Source organism: Hypanus sabinus, chromosome 1 (genome assembly GCF_030144855.1).
Source record: "Hypanus sabinus isolate sHypSab1 chromosome 1, sHypSab1.hap1, whole genome shotgun sequence".
Taxonomy (NCBI): Eukaryota; Metazoa; Chordata; class Chondrichthyes; order Myliobatiformes; family Dasyatidae; genus Hypanus; species Hypanus sabinus.
The window spans coordinates 158,404,476-158,421,994 of record NC_082706.1 but is presented as its reverse complement, the minus strand read 5'-3'; the positions used below and the strand labels follow the sequence as shown (position 1 = coordinate 158,421,994).

Genomic DNA, 17,519 nt, shown 5'->3' with positions numbered 1-17,519 from the left:
GATGTTTGGTCGGGCGAAATTTCAGTGCTTGCCATAGGCACTATTTTCAGTAGATATGCCCCTGCCTGCGTCTACAGAATATCTTGTGCTTGCAATTAGATATAGTGAATCCTGACGAAGGGTCTCGGCCCGAAACGTTGACTGTGCTTCTCTCTATAGATGCTGCCTGGCCTGCTGCATTCCACCAGTATTTTGTGTGTATTGCTTGAATTTGCAGCATCTGCAGATTTCCTCGTGTTTGCTTTTCCATATATTTCCAAATTCTGATGCTATTTTGTGATTTCTAACTATTCAGAAGGCAAAATTAGCGGCAAGAGTTAACATACGCAAAATGCTGGAGGACCTCAGCAGGCCAGGCAACATCTATGGGAACCTTTCTGTTCGAAACGTCGACTGTACTTTTTTCCAGCCTGGCCTGCTGAGTTACTCCAGCATTTTTGTGTGTTGCTCAGACTGCCAGCATCTGCAGATTTTCTCTTGTTTGCAGCAAAAGTTAACCCTTCACAAATGCTGACAGTCAATGCGAATGCAGTCATTTGGCACATGTAACATAGAAAATAGGTGAAGGAATAGGCCATTTGGCCCTTCAAGCCTGCATCACCATTCAGTATGATCATGGTTGATCATCCAACTCAGAACCCTGTACCTGCTTTCTCTCCATACCCCCGATCCCTTCAGCCACAAGGGCCATATCTAACTTCCTCTTAAATATAGCCAATGAACCGGCCTCAACTGTTTCCTGTGGCAGAGAATTCCACACTCTCTGTGTGAAGAAGTTCTTCCTCATCTTGGTCCTAAAAGGCTTCCCCTTTATCCTTAAACTGTGACCCCTCGTTCTGGACTTCCCCAACATCGGAAACAATCTTCCTGCATCTAGCCTGTCCAATCCCTTTAGAATTTTATACGTTTCAATAAGATCTCCTCTCAATCTTCTAAATTCCAGTAAGTATAAGCCTAGTCGATCCAGTCTTTCTTCATATGAAAGTCCTGCCATCCCAGGAATCTATCTGGAGAAACTTCTTTGTACCCCCTCTATGGCAAGAATGTCTTTCCTCAGATTAGGGGACCAAAACTGCACACAATATTCTAGGTGCGGTCTCACCAAGGCCTTGTACAACTGCAGTAGAACCTCCCTGCTCCTATACTCAAATCCTTTTGCTATGAATGCCAACATACCATTCGCCTTTTTCACCGCCTGCTGTACCTGCATGCCCACCTTCAATGACTGGTGTACAACATCTGCTACCATCACAGAATAACACCGTGCAACAACAAAACTAGTTCCGCAACTGGCGTCGGACCCAGAACGCGAAGTTGTCAGACAGAACTCGCCGATTGGAAAACTAACCCTGTCAGAGGGCGGGCGGTGGCAGCGGATTGAAGCAGTAACAGGGCTGGGGGCGGGCGGTGGCAGCGGATTGGAGCAGTAACAGGGCTGGGGGCGGGCGGTGGCAGCGGATTGGAGCAGTAACAGGGCTGGGGGCGGGCGGTGGCAGCGGATTGGAGCAGTAACCGGGCTGGGGGCGGGCGGTGGCAGCGGATTGGAGCAGTAACAGGGCTGGGGGCGGGCGGTGGCAGCGGATTGGAGCAGTAACCGGGCTGGGGGCGGGCGGTGGCAGCGGATTGGAGCAGTAACCGGGCTGGGGCCGGACGGTGGCAGCGGATTGGAGCAGTAACCGGGCTGGGGGCGGGCGGTGGCAGCGGATTGGAGCAGTAACCGGGCTGGGGCCGGACGGTGGCAGCGGATTGGAGCAGTAACCGGGCTGGGGGCGGGCGGTGGCAGCGGATTGGAGCAGTAACCGGGCTGGGGGCGGGCGGTGGCAGTGGATTGGAGCAGTAACAGGGCTGGGGGCGGGCGGTGGCAGCGGATTGGAGCAGTAACCGGGCTGGGGGCGGACGGTGGCAGCGGATTGGAGCAGTAACCGGGCTGGGGGCGGGCGGTGGCAGCGGATTGGAGCAGTAACCGGGCTGGGGGCGGGCGGTGGCAGCGGATTGGAGCAGTAACAGGGCTGCGGGCTTGAAGGAGCAGAGGATTGGATCCCGCCGGAAACGAGAAAGGCGCGAGTTTCATTTCTGATAGAGAGTGGCACCGAGGAAAAGTTTGGAGTTTGGGGTGAGACAGCATTGATATAGAAATGCAGGATTTGAATGATGAGCACCAGTACTTGCAGCATGTCAAATATATTCTAGAAAGAGGTGTACACAAAGAAGACCGGACTGGCACTGGCACTCTCTCAGTCTTTGGTCTGCAGGCGAGATACAGTCTGAGGGGTAAGTGGTCTGGGATGTATTAGCTTCGTCAATCGTGCTTTTTATATTCTGGGGAACCAATAGCCTGGCCGCGAAGTTTGCTAATGCTACTAGGGAGTTTAAACTAGTTTTGCAGGAAGCTGGGATCGGGAGACTCAGTTCAAAGATCGGACCAGAACGTAGACGTCAGGGAAGGCTTTGAAAAGCAAAATCGAATTAACAGGTATGATGGGTTGGATACAAAACACAAAGTACTTGCAGAGACTGTGGTTAAATCAACACGTACAACACGCTGGAGTCAACATTTCGGGGTGAGACCCTTTGTCAGGACTGAAGGGGGGGGGGGAGCAGGGGCCCGATAAAGAAGGTGGGGGCGGGTGGGTGTCAGGTTAAGAAACAATCAGAGGAAAGATCAAGGGGTTGGGGAGGGGAAAGGCAGGAAAGGTGAGGGAGGAATGTAGTAGAAGGAGGCAGAATCATGAGAGAGGTGATAGGCAGCTGGAGGAGGAGGCAGAGTGAAACTGGGATGGGTGAAGGGAGAGGGAGGGAATTACCAGAAGTTGGAGGATTTAATGTTCATGTCAAGGGACTGGTATATGAGGTATTGATCCTCCAATCTGAGTTTGGCCTCATCATGGCAATAGAGGAGTCCATGTATGGACATACCTGAATAGGAATGTGAAGCAGAGTTGAAGTGGGTGGCAACTGGGAGATCCTGTCTATTGTGGCGGATGGAGCGGAGGTGCTCGACGAAGCAGTCTCCCAATCTGCCTCGGGTCTCGTCGATGTAGAAGTCCTACCTGGACTCCATTTTGTCACCCATAGTTCAGTCCCTCCCCACCTGCATCCAGGATACATCCCATGCCCTCCACCTCTTCAATAACTTCCAGTTCCCCAGTCCTGACCACTTCATTTTCACTATGGATGTCCAATCCTTATACACTTCAATTACCCATCAAGAAGGCCTCAAAGCCTTCTGCTACTTTCTTGAAAATAGACCTCACCAGTTCCCCAACACCACCACAATCCTTCAGTTGGCGGAACTGGTACTCACACTTAATAACTTCTCTTTTGGCTCTTACCACTTTCTTCAGACCAAGGGTGTAGCTATGGGCACTCCCATGGGCCCCAGCTATGCCTGCCTCCTCACTGGTAATGTGGAACAGTCTATACTCCAAATCTAAACTGGTACTGCTCCCCAACTTTTCCTTCGCTACATTGACGACTACATTGGTGCTGCTTCCTGCACCCATGTTGAGCCTGTCAATTTTATCGACTTTGCCTCTAACTTCCACCCAGCCCTCAAATTTACTTGGTCCATCTCAGACACTTCTCTCCCCTTTCTCGATCTTTCGGTCTCCATCTCTGGAGACAGACTGTCCACTGACATCATCTATAAACCCTCTGACTCTCATAACTACCTCGACTATACCTCTTCCTACCCTGCCAAATACAAGAATGCTATTCCCTATTCCCAGTTTCTCCGTCTCTGCCGAATCTGCTCTCAGGATGAGGCTTTCAGTTCAAGGACATCTCAAATGTCCTCTTTCTTTAAGGATCGTGGTTTCCCTTCTGCCATCATCAATGATGCCCTCACTCACATCTCCTCCTTTTCCCGCACCTCGGCCCTCACCCCATCCTCCCATCACCACAACAGGGACTGAGTTCCCCTTGTCCTCACCTACCACCCCACCAGCCTCCGGATCCAGCATATTATCCTCCACAACTTCCAACACCTTCAACAGAACCCCACTGCTAAGCACATCTTTCCCTCTCTACTCCTCTCCACTTTCCGCAGCGATTGTTCCCTCTGCGACTCCCTGGTCCACATGTCCCTCCCCACAGATCTCCCACCTGGCATTTATCCTTGCAAGTGTAATTGCTACACCTCCTCTTACCACCATTCAGGGCCCCAAACAGTCCTTCCAGGTGAGGTAACACTTCACTGGTGAGTCTGTAGGGGTCATCTATTGCATCCGGTGTTCCCGGTGCAGCCTCCTGTACATCGGTGAGACCAGACGCAGATTGGGGGACCGCTTCGACAAGCACATCCGCTCCATCCGCCACCACAGACAGGATCTCCTGGTTGCTACCCACTTCAGCTCTGCTTCACATTCCCATTCGGATATGTCCATACACGGCCTCCTCTACTGCCACGATGAGGCCAAACTCCAGTTGGAGGAGCAACACCTCATATACCGTCTGGGTAGTCTCCAGCCCCTTGGTATGAACATCGAGTTCTCCAACTTCCGGTAATTCCCTCCCTCTCCCTTCTCCCATCCCAGTTTCACTCTGCCTCCTCCTCCAGCTGCCTAACACCTCTCTCATGATTCTGCCTCCACACAGTGCTTTCCCCTTACATTCCTCCTTTGCCTTTCCCCTCCCCTTCCCCTTGATCTTTCCTCTGATTGGTTCTTAACCTGACACCCACCAGCCTTCTTCCCACCTGCTCCCCACCTTTTTTATAGGGCTCCTGTCCCCTCCCTCTTCAGTCCTGATGAAGGTTGACTGAAAAGTTGATTGTTGGTTTCCACAGATGCTGCCTGACGTGCTGAGTTCCTCCAGCATGTTGTAAATGATAGTTTGAAGTGTGTATATTTTAATGCTAGGAGTATTATGGGTAAGGGTGATGAACTTGGAGCGTGGATCAGTACATAAAACTACGATGTTGTAGCCTTTACTGAAACTTGGTTGTAAAAGGCCATGAATAGTATGAACGGCAGCGATGCTTCACTAGCAGATGAATGCAACGCTTCCTATGCCTACTTTGAAAAGGAGAACATAACTACAGCTGTGAAGATCCTGCTGCACCTGATGTCGCTGTGATCTTTGTCCCAGAGGCCAATGTTAGGCTGCCTTTAAAGAGAGTGAACCCTCGCAAGGTGAAAGGTCCCAATGGAGTACCTGGTAAGGCTCTCAAAACCTGTGCCAACCAACTGGTGGGAGTATTCAAGGACATTTTCAACCTCTGACTGCTACAGATGGAAATTCCCACTTGCTTCAAAAAGGCAACAATTATACCAGTGCCTAAGAAGAATAATGTGGGCTGCCTTAGTGACTATTGCCCGGTAGCACTCACATTGACAATGATGAAAGGCTTTGAGAGGTTGGTCATGACTAGACTGAACTCCTGCCTCAGCAAGGACCTGGACCCACTGCAGTTTGCATATCAGCACAATGGGTCAATGGCAGACACAATCTCAATGGCTCTCCACATGGCTTTAGACCATTTGGACAACACTAGACACCTACATCAGGATGCTGTTCATAGACGCTAGCTCAGCATTTAAAACCAGCAGTCCCACAATCCTCATTGAGAAGTTGCAGAACCTAGGCCTCTGTACCACCTTCTGCAATTGGATCCTCGACTTCCTAACCAGAAGACCAGAATCTGTGTGGATTGGTGATAACATATCCTCCTCACTGACGATCAATACTGGTGCACCTCGGGTGTGTGCTTAGCCCACTGTTCTACTCTCTGTATACACGTGACTGTGTGGCTAGGCATAGCTCAAATATCATATATAAATTTGCTGATGATACAACCATTGTTGGTAGGATCTCAGATGGTGACAAGAGGGCGTAGAGGAGTGAGATATGCCAACTGGTGGAGTGGTGTTGCAGTAACAAACTGGCAGTCAGTGTAAGCGTGATGAAAGAGCTGATTGCGGACTTCCGGAAGGGTAAGACGAAGGAGCACATACTAATCCTCATAGAGGGATCAGAAATGGAGAGAGTGAGCAGTTTCAAGTTCCTGGGTGTCAAGATCTCTGAGGATTTAACCTGGTCCCAACATATCGATGTAGTCATAAAGAAGGCAAGACTATGGCTATACTTTATTAGGAGTTTGAGGAGATTTGGAATGTCAACAAATACACTCCAAAACTTCTATAGATGTACCACGGAGAGCATTCTGACAGGCTGCGTCACTGTCCGGTATGGAGGGGGCTATTGCACAGGACTGAAAGAAGCTGCAGAAGGTTGTAAATCTCGTCAGCTCCATCTTGGGTACTAGCCTACAAAGCACTCAGGACATCTTTAGGAAGCAGTGTCTCAGAAAGGCAGTGTCCATTACTAATGTGCCTCCAGCACCCAGGGCATGCCCTTTTCTCACTGTTACCATCAGGTAGGAGGTACAGAAGCCTGAAGGCACACACTCAGTGGTTCAGGAACAGTTTTTTCCCCTCTACCATCCAATTTCTAAATGGACATTGAACCCTTGGATACTACCTCACTTTTTTAAGATATAGTATTTCTGCTTTTTGTACTTTTTAAAATCTATTCAATATACGTACTGTAATTGATTTACTTATTATTTTTTTCTCTTCTATATTATGTATTGCATTGAACTGCTGTTAATAGGTTAACAAATTTCACGTCACATGCCGGAGATAATAAACTTGATTCTGAAGAGGGGCAAGAATGGGTGATTAATGTAGCAGGTTTTCAAAGATTGAGAAATGATGGAGGAGATAAAAGTGGGAGTGGAGTTGCACTACTAGTCAAGGACAGAATCATACCTGTCCTCAGAGGAAGGAGACATAATGGAGGGGCCAGGCTCTGAGTCCATTTGGGTGGAACTCAGGAATAGAAAGAGTGCAGTCCCATTGATAGGATTGTATTTCAGAACCCCCCCCCATAGCCACCGGGACATTGAGGAACAGATATGTAATCAGATTAAGGAAATGTGCAAGAAGGGTTGTTTTCATGGGGGATTTCAACTTTCCTAATATAAACTGGTGTAGGGGCAGAATTTGCTAAGTGTATCCAGGAAGGTTTCTTAAATCAATACGTGGACAGTCCCGTGTGAGAAGAAGCCATACCGGACCTGGCCAGGTGACTGACCTTTCAATGGATGAACAGTCGGAACAGTGACCACAACTCCTTCACTTTCAGGATAGCTCTTGGTACGGATTGATATAGCCCTTGTGGAGAGTTTTAAATGGGAGTAGGGCAAATTAGGAGGGCGTTAGGCAAGAATTAAGAAGCATTAATTGGGATAACTTTTACTCTGGCTAGTCTATATCAGACATGTGGAGGGTGTTTAAAGATTAATTGAACATAGTGCAGGAAAGGTATGTTCCCGTTAGAATAAAGGGCTGGCATGGAAAGATAGGAGAACCTTGACCTTGACCTTGGATGTTCAGAGAGGTAATGAACTTAGTCAAGAAGGAAAAGGAAAAGTATGTAAGATTTCCGAAGTTGGGATCAAACGAAGCTTGTGATGAGTATAAAAAAAAAGCCAGAAAAGAACTGAAGAAGGGAATTAGAAAAGCCAGGCGGGACTATGAAAAATCCTTGGCAAATAGGATTAAGGTGAATCCCAAGGCATTCTATACATACAATAAGAGGATAACTAGGATGAGGGTGGGACTACTCAAGGGATAAAGTGGGTAACATTTGCTTGGATGCAGAGAATGTGAATGCTTGCTTCAATATTTAGCAAAGAAAATGATGAGGACCAGGAGATCGGTGCTGCGTGTATAACTGTTGGGGCATTTAGAAGTCAAGGGGGAGGAAGTGTGCTTCCTAATGAGTATCAAGGTGGACAAGACCCGAGGGCCTGATGGGACTTACCCCAGGTTGTTGAAAGAGACGAGAGCTGAGACTGCTGGGTCCTTGACCAGTATCCTCTCCAGGTGCAGAGACTTGAAGTGATGAGAGAGATCAATGAGGAGTGGGCAGTGGACATTGTCAACATGGATTTCAGTAAGGCGCCGGACAAAGTCTCTCATGGGAGGCTAATCCAGAAGATTAAGGTGCATGGGATCCACAGTGAATTGCCTGTTTGGATTCGGAACTGGCTTGTACATAGCAGACAGAGTAGTGGCTGAAAGAACATATGGATGTCTGTAATTAGTGGAGATCTACAGTGATATGTTGGGACCTCTGCTGCTTGTAATGTATATAAATGACATGGATGAAAATGTAGATGGGAGGGTTGTTAAGTTTGTGGATGATACCAAGATTGGTGGAGTTGTGGATAATGTGGAAGACTGGCAAAGAATATGGCACAACATAGATCGGTTGCAGATGTGGGCTGGGAAATCGCAGGTGGAGTTTAACCCAGATAAATGTGAGGTGTTGCAGCTCAGTAAGGCAAATGCAAGGAGACAGTACACTGTTAAAAGCAAGGTCCTTAACAGTGTTGCTGAGCAGAGAGATCTTGGGATCCAAGTTCATACTCCTTGAAAGTGGCTACACCGGTCAAAAGGAGGATTAATGAACTTATGGAATGCTTGCTTCTATGAGTTGAGCCATTGAGTTAAAAAGTCAGGAGTTACAGTTTATAAAACTAGTCAGGCCACATTTGGGGTGTTGTGTACAGCTCTGGTCGCTCCACTATAGGAAGGATGTTGAGGCTTTGGATAGGGTGCAGAAGAGGTTTACCAGCATGCTGCCTGGTTTAGAGGGCTGGACAAACTTAGGCTGTTTTCTCTGGAGCATTGGAGGCTGAGGGGGGATCTGTAAGAGGTTTGCAATATTATGAGAGGCATAGCTAGAGAAGATAGAGAGATTCTGTTTCCCAGAGTAGAAATGTCTAATACCAGAGGGCATACATTGAAGGTGAGAAGGGGTAGTAAGTTGTTTTTTTTTACTCGGAGTGTTTGAGTGTTTTTGATTTGCTTTCTAGCTGGTTTGGCACAACATTGTGGGCCAAATGGCCTGCTCATGTGCTGTGCTGTTCTATGATCTATGTTTTAACTACTTAAATAACAAAAAATAGACTATAAAGAAATACACCGATTTGGGCCATGATACTCCGTGGAAGGTGCGTACATCAGGATCCTCCTTATTGACTACAACTCAACATTCAATATTGTCACCCTCTCAAAAATAATCATTAGACTTTAAGCCCTTGGCCTGAATACCTCCTTGTGCAACTGGATCCTCAATTTCCTCACTTGTCAGTTTGGACTGGCAACAAAATCTTATCCACAATCTCCATGAGCACAAGAGCTCTACAAGACTGTGTGCTTAGTCCCCTGCTCTACTCACTTTACACTTATGACTGTGAGGCCAGGCACAGCTCCAATGTCAAATTCAAGTTTGCAGATGACACCACTGTTGTTGGCCAAATAGTCAGCATGTGTGAGAGAGATTGAAAATCTGGCTGAGTGGTGCCACAACAGCAGCCTCTTATTCAATATCCGCAGGACCAGGGAGCTAATTATTGACTTTAGGAGGAGGAAACTTGAGGTCTATGAGCTAGTCCTTATTGGAGGACCTGTCCTGGGCCCAGTACATAAGTACAATTATGAAGAAAGCACAGCAGTGCTTCTATTTCTTTAGGAGTTTACAAAGATTCGGTATGACATCTAAAATTTTGGTAGTCTTCTGTAGATGTGTATATTGACTGGCTGCATCACTGCCTGGTATGGAAGCACCAATGCCCTTGAACAGAAAATCCTACAAAAAGTACCCCTGTCCATTAGGGGTAAAGCCCTCCTTACTATTGAGTACACCTATGTGAAGCGTTGTCGTAGGAAGGCAGAATCCACTACCCAGGTCATGCTCTCTTCTAATTGCTGCCATCAGGAAGCAGGTACAGGAGTCTCAGGACTCGCGCTAACAAATTCAGGAATAGTTGCTATCCCTCAACCATCAGGCTCTTGAATCAAAGGGATAACTACACTTGCCCCATTAATGAAGTGTTCCCACACCTATGGACTCAGTTTCAAGGACTCATCTCATGTTCTTAATATTTTTTATTAATATTATTATTTCTTTTTGTATTTGCAGTTTGTTTTCTTTGCACACTGGTTGAATGCCCAAGATCGTGCAGTCAAGAATGGTGTTCTTTGAGAAATTTTAATTACAAATTTTCCTCTTACTCCAGTTGCTGAATTGTATTAGACTGTGGTTCCACAAGAAACAGCCGTTTATTACTATATACAAGTGAAATTTATTTGCGACTGAGTTCTTGTGGTGTGTCTCTAGGCTGTTCTGAGAGCAGAATTTGGTGAATCCTGACCCTGTTAATCCGCAAGTAATAAGTTTGGAGTTTTGGGTAAATTTATTTTTGTCCTTTCCTTGTTTCTGGGCCAGAAGACCCAATGTAAAGGTGATGGCCTATTTTGGTGCCAATTGGAGATAAAATTTTAAGAAAATAAAAGAAGAGCAGGACCTCCTCTGCTATTCAATAAGATTGTGCCTGATCAGAGTTTGGATAAAGCTCCACTTTTCTGCTTGTTTCTCTTAATCCTCAATCCAAATACAAAAATGTGTTTCAAAAGCAAACACGAGGAAATCTGCAGATGCTGGAAATTAAAGGCACACACACAAAATGCTGGTGGAACACAGCAGGCCAGGCAGCATCTATAGGGAGAAGCACTGTCGATGCTTTGGGCTGAGACCCTTCATCTCACAAGTCCTGACAAAAGGTCTCGGCCCGAAACGTCGACAGTGCTTCTCCCTATAGATGTTGCCTAGCTTGCTGCGTTCCACCAACATTTTGTGTGTGTTACAAAAATTGTGTGCTGTTTGTAATTCTGCCTATACTGATATGAATGCTCTGATTAATTAGCTCTTTATCACACTTTGCTAGAAGTTATGATGAAATGAATCATGTATGTTTAGGCTCAAGCAGATAAAGTACAATGGTCTGCCCTTGCTGCTGGATTGTTTTTTCTTTCCTTTTTGAAAAATAGAACATTTTTCTTTCGGGGCTTTTACTAATTAGGTGATTATGAAAATATATTTGCTATTTCAATCTAAGTCAATGAAATTTCACTCATGATCCTCAGTGCTCCTCCTAAAGTTATAAATATTTTGTCTTCCAGATACTTTTCCCCTCCTTACCACTAAACGAGTATTCTGGAAAGGAATTCTACAAGAGCTGTTGTGGTTCATCAAAGTAAGTGTTACGGTTTCGTCTAAGGATCTCAGAAGTTTTGTGATCATTTTAGTAGAATAGTTTTCTTTTAATAGTCTTTAATCGGTTAGGTTTATCAAAACAGTGTGTGTTCAAGGCCATCGTCAATCTCGCACTGCTGCAACCTGTGGTTCCCACCTGCTTCAAAATGGTGATAATTATAGCCCAAGGAGAGCAGGCTGAGCTGTGTTAACGAATATCATCTACTTGCATTCATATCTGCTGTGATGGATTGCATTGAGAGGTTGGTCAAGGCCAGAATCAACTCCTTGCTAACCAACGACCTGGACCCACTATGGTTTGCATATCTCCACAATAGCTCTGTAGTGCATGAAATCTCACTGGTTCTCCACTCATCCCTGGATCACTTCGACAATAGCAATATATATGTCAGGCTGCTTTCTGATGATTACAGCTTGGTGCTCAACACCATCATATCTTTAGTACTAATCAACAAGCTCCAAAACGTGAGCCTCTGCGCCTCCCTCTGCAACTGGATCCTTGACTTTGTCATCAGGAGACCAAAGCCAGTGCACATTGGAAATAACATCTGCTCCTCTCTGACCATCAACACTGGCGCACCTCAAGGATGCATGCTTAGCCCGCTGCTTTACTCTCTTTACACCTATGACTATGTGGCCAGGCACAGTTCAAACACCAACTATAAATTTATTGATGACACAACTATTGTTGGGAGAATTTCAGATGGTGACGTGGAGGTTTATTTAGTGAGATAGATTAATTGACTGAATGATGTCAGAACCACTCAAACACCATTTGGTCCAAAGAATTGATTGTGGACTTCAGAAAAGGGAAGTCGAATGAACACACACACACACACACACACACACACACACACACACACACACAGTCTTCATGGAGGGATTAGCAGTGGAAAGGGTGAACAGTTTTAAGTTCTTGGATGTCAACATCTCAAGAGCTATCCTGGGCCCAATATATTGATGCAATTACAAAGAAGGCACGACAGTGGGTATATTTCATAAGGAGTCACCAAAGACGAGCACATTTTTTACAGATGGGCCGTGGAGAGCATTCTAACTGGCTGCATCATCATCTGGTATGGAGGGGGCCACTGCACAGGATCGAAAAAAGCCGCAGAAGGTTGTGAACTCAGCCAGCTCCATAATGGGCACCAGCCTCCCCACCATCCAGGACATCTTCAAAAGACTTTGCCTCAAAAAGGTGGCGTCGTCATTAAGGACCCTCACGACCCACAATGTTCCCTGTTCTCATTGCCACCGTCAAAGAAAAGGTGTGGGAGCCTGAATATACACACAGCTTTTAGAAACAGTTACTTCCCCTCTGCCATCAGATTTCTGAACGGACAATGAAACTTCACTATTAATATATATATATATATATTTATTATTGTAATTTATTTTTAGTATGTATTGCTTTAGTACTGCTTGAGAACTACAAATTTCACACTATATGCCTGTGATATTCCAATTTATGAAATGGACTGGTATTTCTGAATACTTCGTATGTAATAAAATAATGGATTGTATTTCATAATCATATAATTGTGTAAGCAGAAATTATTTTTTTAAAACAACACTAAATGATGAATTGGAACAAAACGTGTATATTTTTGTGCGAGGCACTGTATGAACGTAATCAAATACAAGCTGATGCCAGCTCACAAGGTGGTATTGTGACAATGGTTAAGTTTGGGTAGACAGTTAGGTTTGAAGGTGTAGGTTGGGGGAGGGAATTTCAAAGCCAAGGATCATAGATTGGTGAGGATGTTGCTGACAGAGACCAGAATTGGAAGAATACGTGGATCCTGGAAACTGAGGCCTGGAAGAGGATGCAGCCAGATATATAGTCAGAGAGAGACAGCGCAAAAACAGGCCCAGCTGGTCCATGCTGAGCAGTAATTCATTTTACACTAACCCCCACATCAATCTCATTGTATCAATCCACCACACCCACCCCCACCCGCCAATTATACTGATCGCCTATAAATTAGGAGCTATTTGCCAAATAACATGTTGTTTGGATGTGGAAAGGAACTGGAGGACCTGGGGGATACCAAGGTTGGAATGAAGCCTGGACTTCTGGTGCGGTCAGACAGTGCCACTGTGAAGTTTAAAATCTCCGTTTTATTTCTGAAGCCAATGCAGACCAGAAAGAGTGGATGATAGGTGAATAGAACTTGATGCAAGCTAGTAAAATTGGAAACAAGAGAAAATCTGCAGATGCTGGAAATCCGACCAACACACACAAAATACTGGAGGAACTCAGCGGGCCGGGCAGCATCTATGCGGGAAAAAAAAGAGTACAGTTGATGTTGCGGGTACTTTTTTTCATAGATGCTGCCTGGCCTGCTGAGTTCCTCCAACATTTTGTGGGTGTTGCTTAGAAAAATTGGAACAGGTATATGTAAAGTGAAGGGGACAATGTTGGCAAGGAGATTTTTGGAACTGCCCAGAGTACATGTAACAAAGGGATTAATGTGGATTTTACAACAGATGTGTAGAGGCTGGGGAAGGGTTGAACATTGTTGCAGGAATCGTGGTAAGGGAGTAGATTTATGGTCAGAATTTCATCTCCCACTGTTAAGCCAAAAAATCTGATTCATTTTTGCCACAACTCCCACAGCAATGATTAGGGAATGGAGTTTGTGGTAAGACTTCAGTCCTTTTAATATTCATTTCAATATGTTTCTGCTCAGCTATTCCTGAATCAGACTAGAAAGAGGTTAAATCAGTGGCACTCGGAGCCAATGAAGGAAATAGTGCTGGGAAGTGGTAAAAGAAGTGCCTTTTGAGTACGTGTATGTATTTTCTTTACTGATTACGTTGTCAAGGAGCATTGTGTAGCTGAGAAATGGGAGGGGTAAAACAGATTTTTGGGAAAACTCCAGAGGTTACTGGAGGAGTGAGAAAGTAAAACTGTTATTGTGGTCCCCTGTTGGTTGAGGTGAGCCATGGATGTTGCATCCTAGGTATCTATGTTGTTGGTGCAGTACTGTCTGTAGTTGAGGAGACCAATGCAAAAGTGGCAGTTTCTTTTGCAAAGGTTGCATCAGTAAGTGGTCTCAGCCCTGCTGGAGTTGCTGTGCTCCTTTCAATGGGCCTGTTTGTCTTCAGCTGCTTTCAGGAATTTCCCTTTGCCGGACCTAAGGTGTTGCTTCAGGATGTTTTTCTGCCTGGTGCAGTGGCTCCCAGGACTCAAGTGTAGATGCCCATCGCTTTCATGTTCCATTTGCAGACATTCAGTTGTCTTACCTGAAGCCAACTCACCATAGAGGATCGTGTGGACGCGACAGATGTGGTCCAGCCAGCACAGCCTACGCTGTCTGAGCGTGGTCTACACAAGAGGGATGCTGGCATGAGAGGGAACCTCAGCATTAGGTGCTCTGTCCCTCCAGGTGTTGCCCAAGGTGTGACAAAAGCACCTTAAATGGAAGATATAGAGACTTTTCTCCTGCTTAGAATAGTCTGTCCAGGTCTTGCTGCAGCAAATCAGTGTGCTGGTGACACCAGCATTGTGCACTGCCATCTTTGTTTTGACTGAGAGTTTAGAGTTCTCCCAGAATTGCCTGGTGAGACAGGCAGCCTTATTTGCGGCCTTCCCAGTGTGCTTGTCGACTCAGAGCCCTTTGACATAAGCTTTTTAACCTTGTCCACCCAAGAGCCAAAACCAAACTGTGGGAGGCTATGATCAGACGCATGCTATTTGCTGATGATGCAGCAGTCGCAACCCACACACTGCAGGACGTCCAGAGCTAGATGCACTGCTCCTCTCAGGCCTGCAAGGAAATTAGTCTATCAGTCTGAAAAAGACAAATGTCTTAGGACCACCCAGTCATTACTGTTGAAAACTTAGACGAGTTATTAAAGTGGATAGCAGTTGAAATCAAACATCTGGATGGTTTTGAAGGAGGTCAGTATGATCAATTAGAGAGAGGAGAGGATGGGAATGTTGAGAAGTGGTTATTGTTATTTATGATCTCATTTGTGAATTGACATGGGCTATTTCAGTCCTGTAGCAGAATCCAGACTGGAGAAATTCTGTATGAATTTGTGAGAAAGAGTACCATAGATTTATGTGGTAGCATGTTCAAAGACTTTAGATGCTCGATAAGGGTTGGTAGTGTTTTTGAAGAGAGATGGGATGGCAATTTTGATGAATAGGTGCACAGGACCTAATTTGATAGTATAGTTAATATTGTTAACATTACGAACTGGAAGGACAGCTATATCATTGGTAATTTGGCAGGACTAAAGTGGAGGAAATGGGAAGTAACTTCATAGATGAGGTCTAATACTAGAAATGCACGAGAGTTCAGGGCTATAGCAAGGAGTACGTTTTTAAATTTAAAAAACTATCTGTTGTGTAGTGCAAGACAGTTGGGGAGTTTGTAAACGTAATTGCAAATTACTTGTGGAAGTGTTTTCCTTCTGACAGCAAAGTTTCAAATGGGTTTGGGAAGGACATACAAGAAAATGATCAGAAATTGACTTTGCGTTGTTATTTTTTATTGCATAATTCACAGAATGTCAGAAGGTTTGGCTAATAGGATGATTCAAATTTATTTTTGAATTTTATATAGTAAAAGAAGAAAATAGGTTCAGATTAATGAAATTCAGTGCAGAAAAGTCGCGTTATAGAGGGAGAAGACAACAAAAGGCCAGCTGAGTGGAGAGTGGGAAATGAGACATTTTGATGGATATTGTACCTTCTTGTTTGTATGCAACGGAAATATAAAGTGCTTCATTCACTGGATAAGTCAAGAGCACAGGTGGTTGGTAAGGTTATCATCTAGGAGTGTCCTAAAGTATGATGAATTGCTAACCAAGGGTGGCGGGGAAATAAGCCCAGGAGATGGCCCTCATCTAAGATATAAAGACTTCTAGTGCTCCTTTGAGTGCTTGTTTTTCCTTGGTCCCTCGGGTGTTCATTGCTCATATATGAGCCAAAATTCTGGCATCTGACCATCAAGAACATTAAGGCAAGTCACATGCTTATTAAGCCAGAATCATAAGATTGAGAAATAAACATGGGATCTTCCTACCCGTCTAGTGCATAACTACTATACTATTTCAGATAACTGCAACAGTATTCTAAGGAACACTGGAACAGAAAGGAAAGACTTGGAAATCCCGAGGGAGGAGGACCTAGCTGATTAGCTACCAGTAATCCCCTTTGGAAAAAAATGTGTTTGTATTGTTTGGTCAAATCAAAACATGATCTAGAGTGGTTTAATAGTTCTAACTTTTAAATATTGTGTATGATTTGGTCATTTAGAGGGTTAAAATTGCAGAATGGCCACTTGGAAAAATGTGAGAAGATAATGTATGTAATCCCTTGATACTTTATTGCCTTTTTTAGGGTTCTACCAATTCCAGCGAGTTGTCCTCAAAAGGAGTTAAAATATGGGATGCCAACGGATCTCGGGAATTTTTAGACAAACAAGGATTCACATCCCGAGAGGAATGTGATTTGGGTCCAATTTATGGCTTCCAGTGGAGGCACTTTGGGGCTAAATATAAGGACATGCATACAGGTAAGGAAGTATTATCCTTATAACTGAGATTTTGTAGAGTGACATTATTTGTTATTCACTTAACATTCTTGATTTTCTTTTTGTTCTCCTACCAACCCGATAATTGTAGATTACACTGGACAAGGAGTTGATCAGCTTCAGAATGTAATTGATACTATCAAAAATAATCCAGAGGATCGTAGGATCATAATCTGTGCATGGAACCCTAAAGGTAAGCAGAAATTATGTTAGCAAGCAGAGCCTCTAACGGATCAATCAATGATGTCTGTATTTGGAACAATCCAGATATGAGTGTGGTTCCTTTCAAGTCAGCCTGCCTCTCTCTTTAACCACTGATGAAGTTCCCAAAGACAGGAAGGCCTCAATGTTGTTCTGTTGTTTAAGAAACAAGGGCAGTCAGGAACACAGGATCGTCAACCTGACATCAGGAGTGGAGAAGCTACTGCAAGGAATTCTGAGGGCCTGGATCTACCAGCAATTGGATAGGCCGAATCTGATTAGGAGGAATTGGTCACAAAATGCTGGAGGAACCCAGCAGGCTAGGCAGCATCTATGGAAAAGAATCAACAGTCGACTGTTGACTCTTTTCCCATAGATGCTGCCTGGCCTGCTGAGTTCCTCCAGCATTTTGTGTGTGTGTGTTGCTTGGATTTCCAGCATCTGCAGATTTTCTCTTGTTTGTACGAGGAATCGGTGTGACTTTGTGTATAGGAAATCATGGTTGATGAACTTTTTAAGAGTTCTTTGAAGAAGTAGCCAAAAAGGAAAATGAGGGTAGGACAGTGGATATTGGCTTTTTGGACTATAGTAAGGCCTTCTACAAGTCCTACATGATAGGTAGGTATGAAAAGTTAGGTC

The 17,519-nt window shown here is 44.9% G+C and overlaps 1 protein-coding gene across 1 annotated transcript in view; it reads left to right on the top strand.

Annotated features, from left to right (window-relative positions):
* The first annotated feature begins 2,017 nt into the window (after positions 1–2,017).
* Positions 2,018–17,519, top strand: part of tyms (thymidylate synthetase) — a 30,158-nt gene continuing 14,656 nt past the window's right edge. Inside the window, exons 1-4 of the mRNA XM_059950512.1 lie at positions 2,018–2,271; positions 11,034–11,107; positions 16,487–16,661; positions 16,771–16,872. Of these exons, the coding sequence (XP_059806495.1) occupies positions 2,136–2,271; positions 11,034–11,107; positions 16,487–16,661; positions 16,771–16,872 (487 nt within the window). The 5' untranslated portion in view covers positions 2,018–2,135. The remainder of the gene's footprint in view (positions 2,272–11,033; positions 11,108–16,486; positions 16,662–16,770; positions 16,873–17,519) is intronic.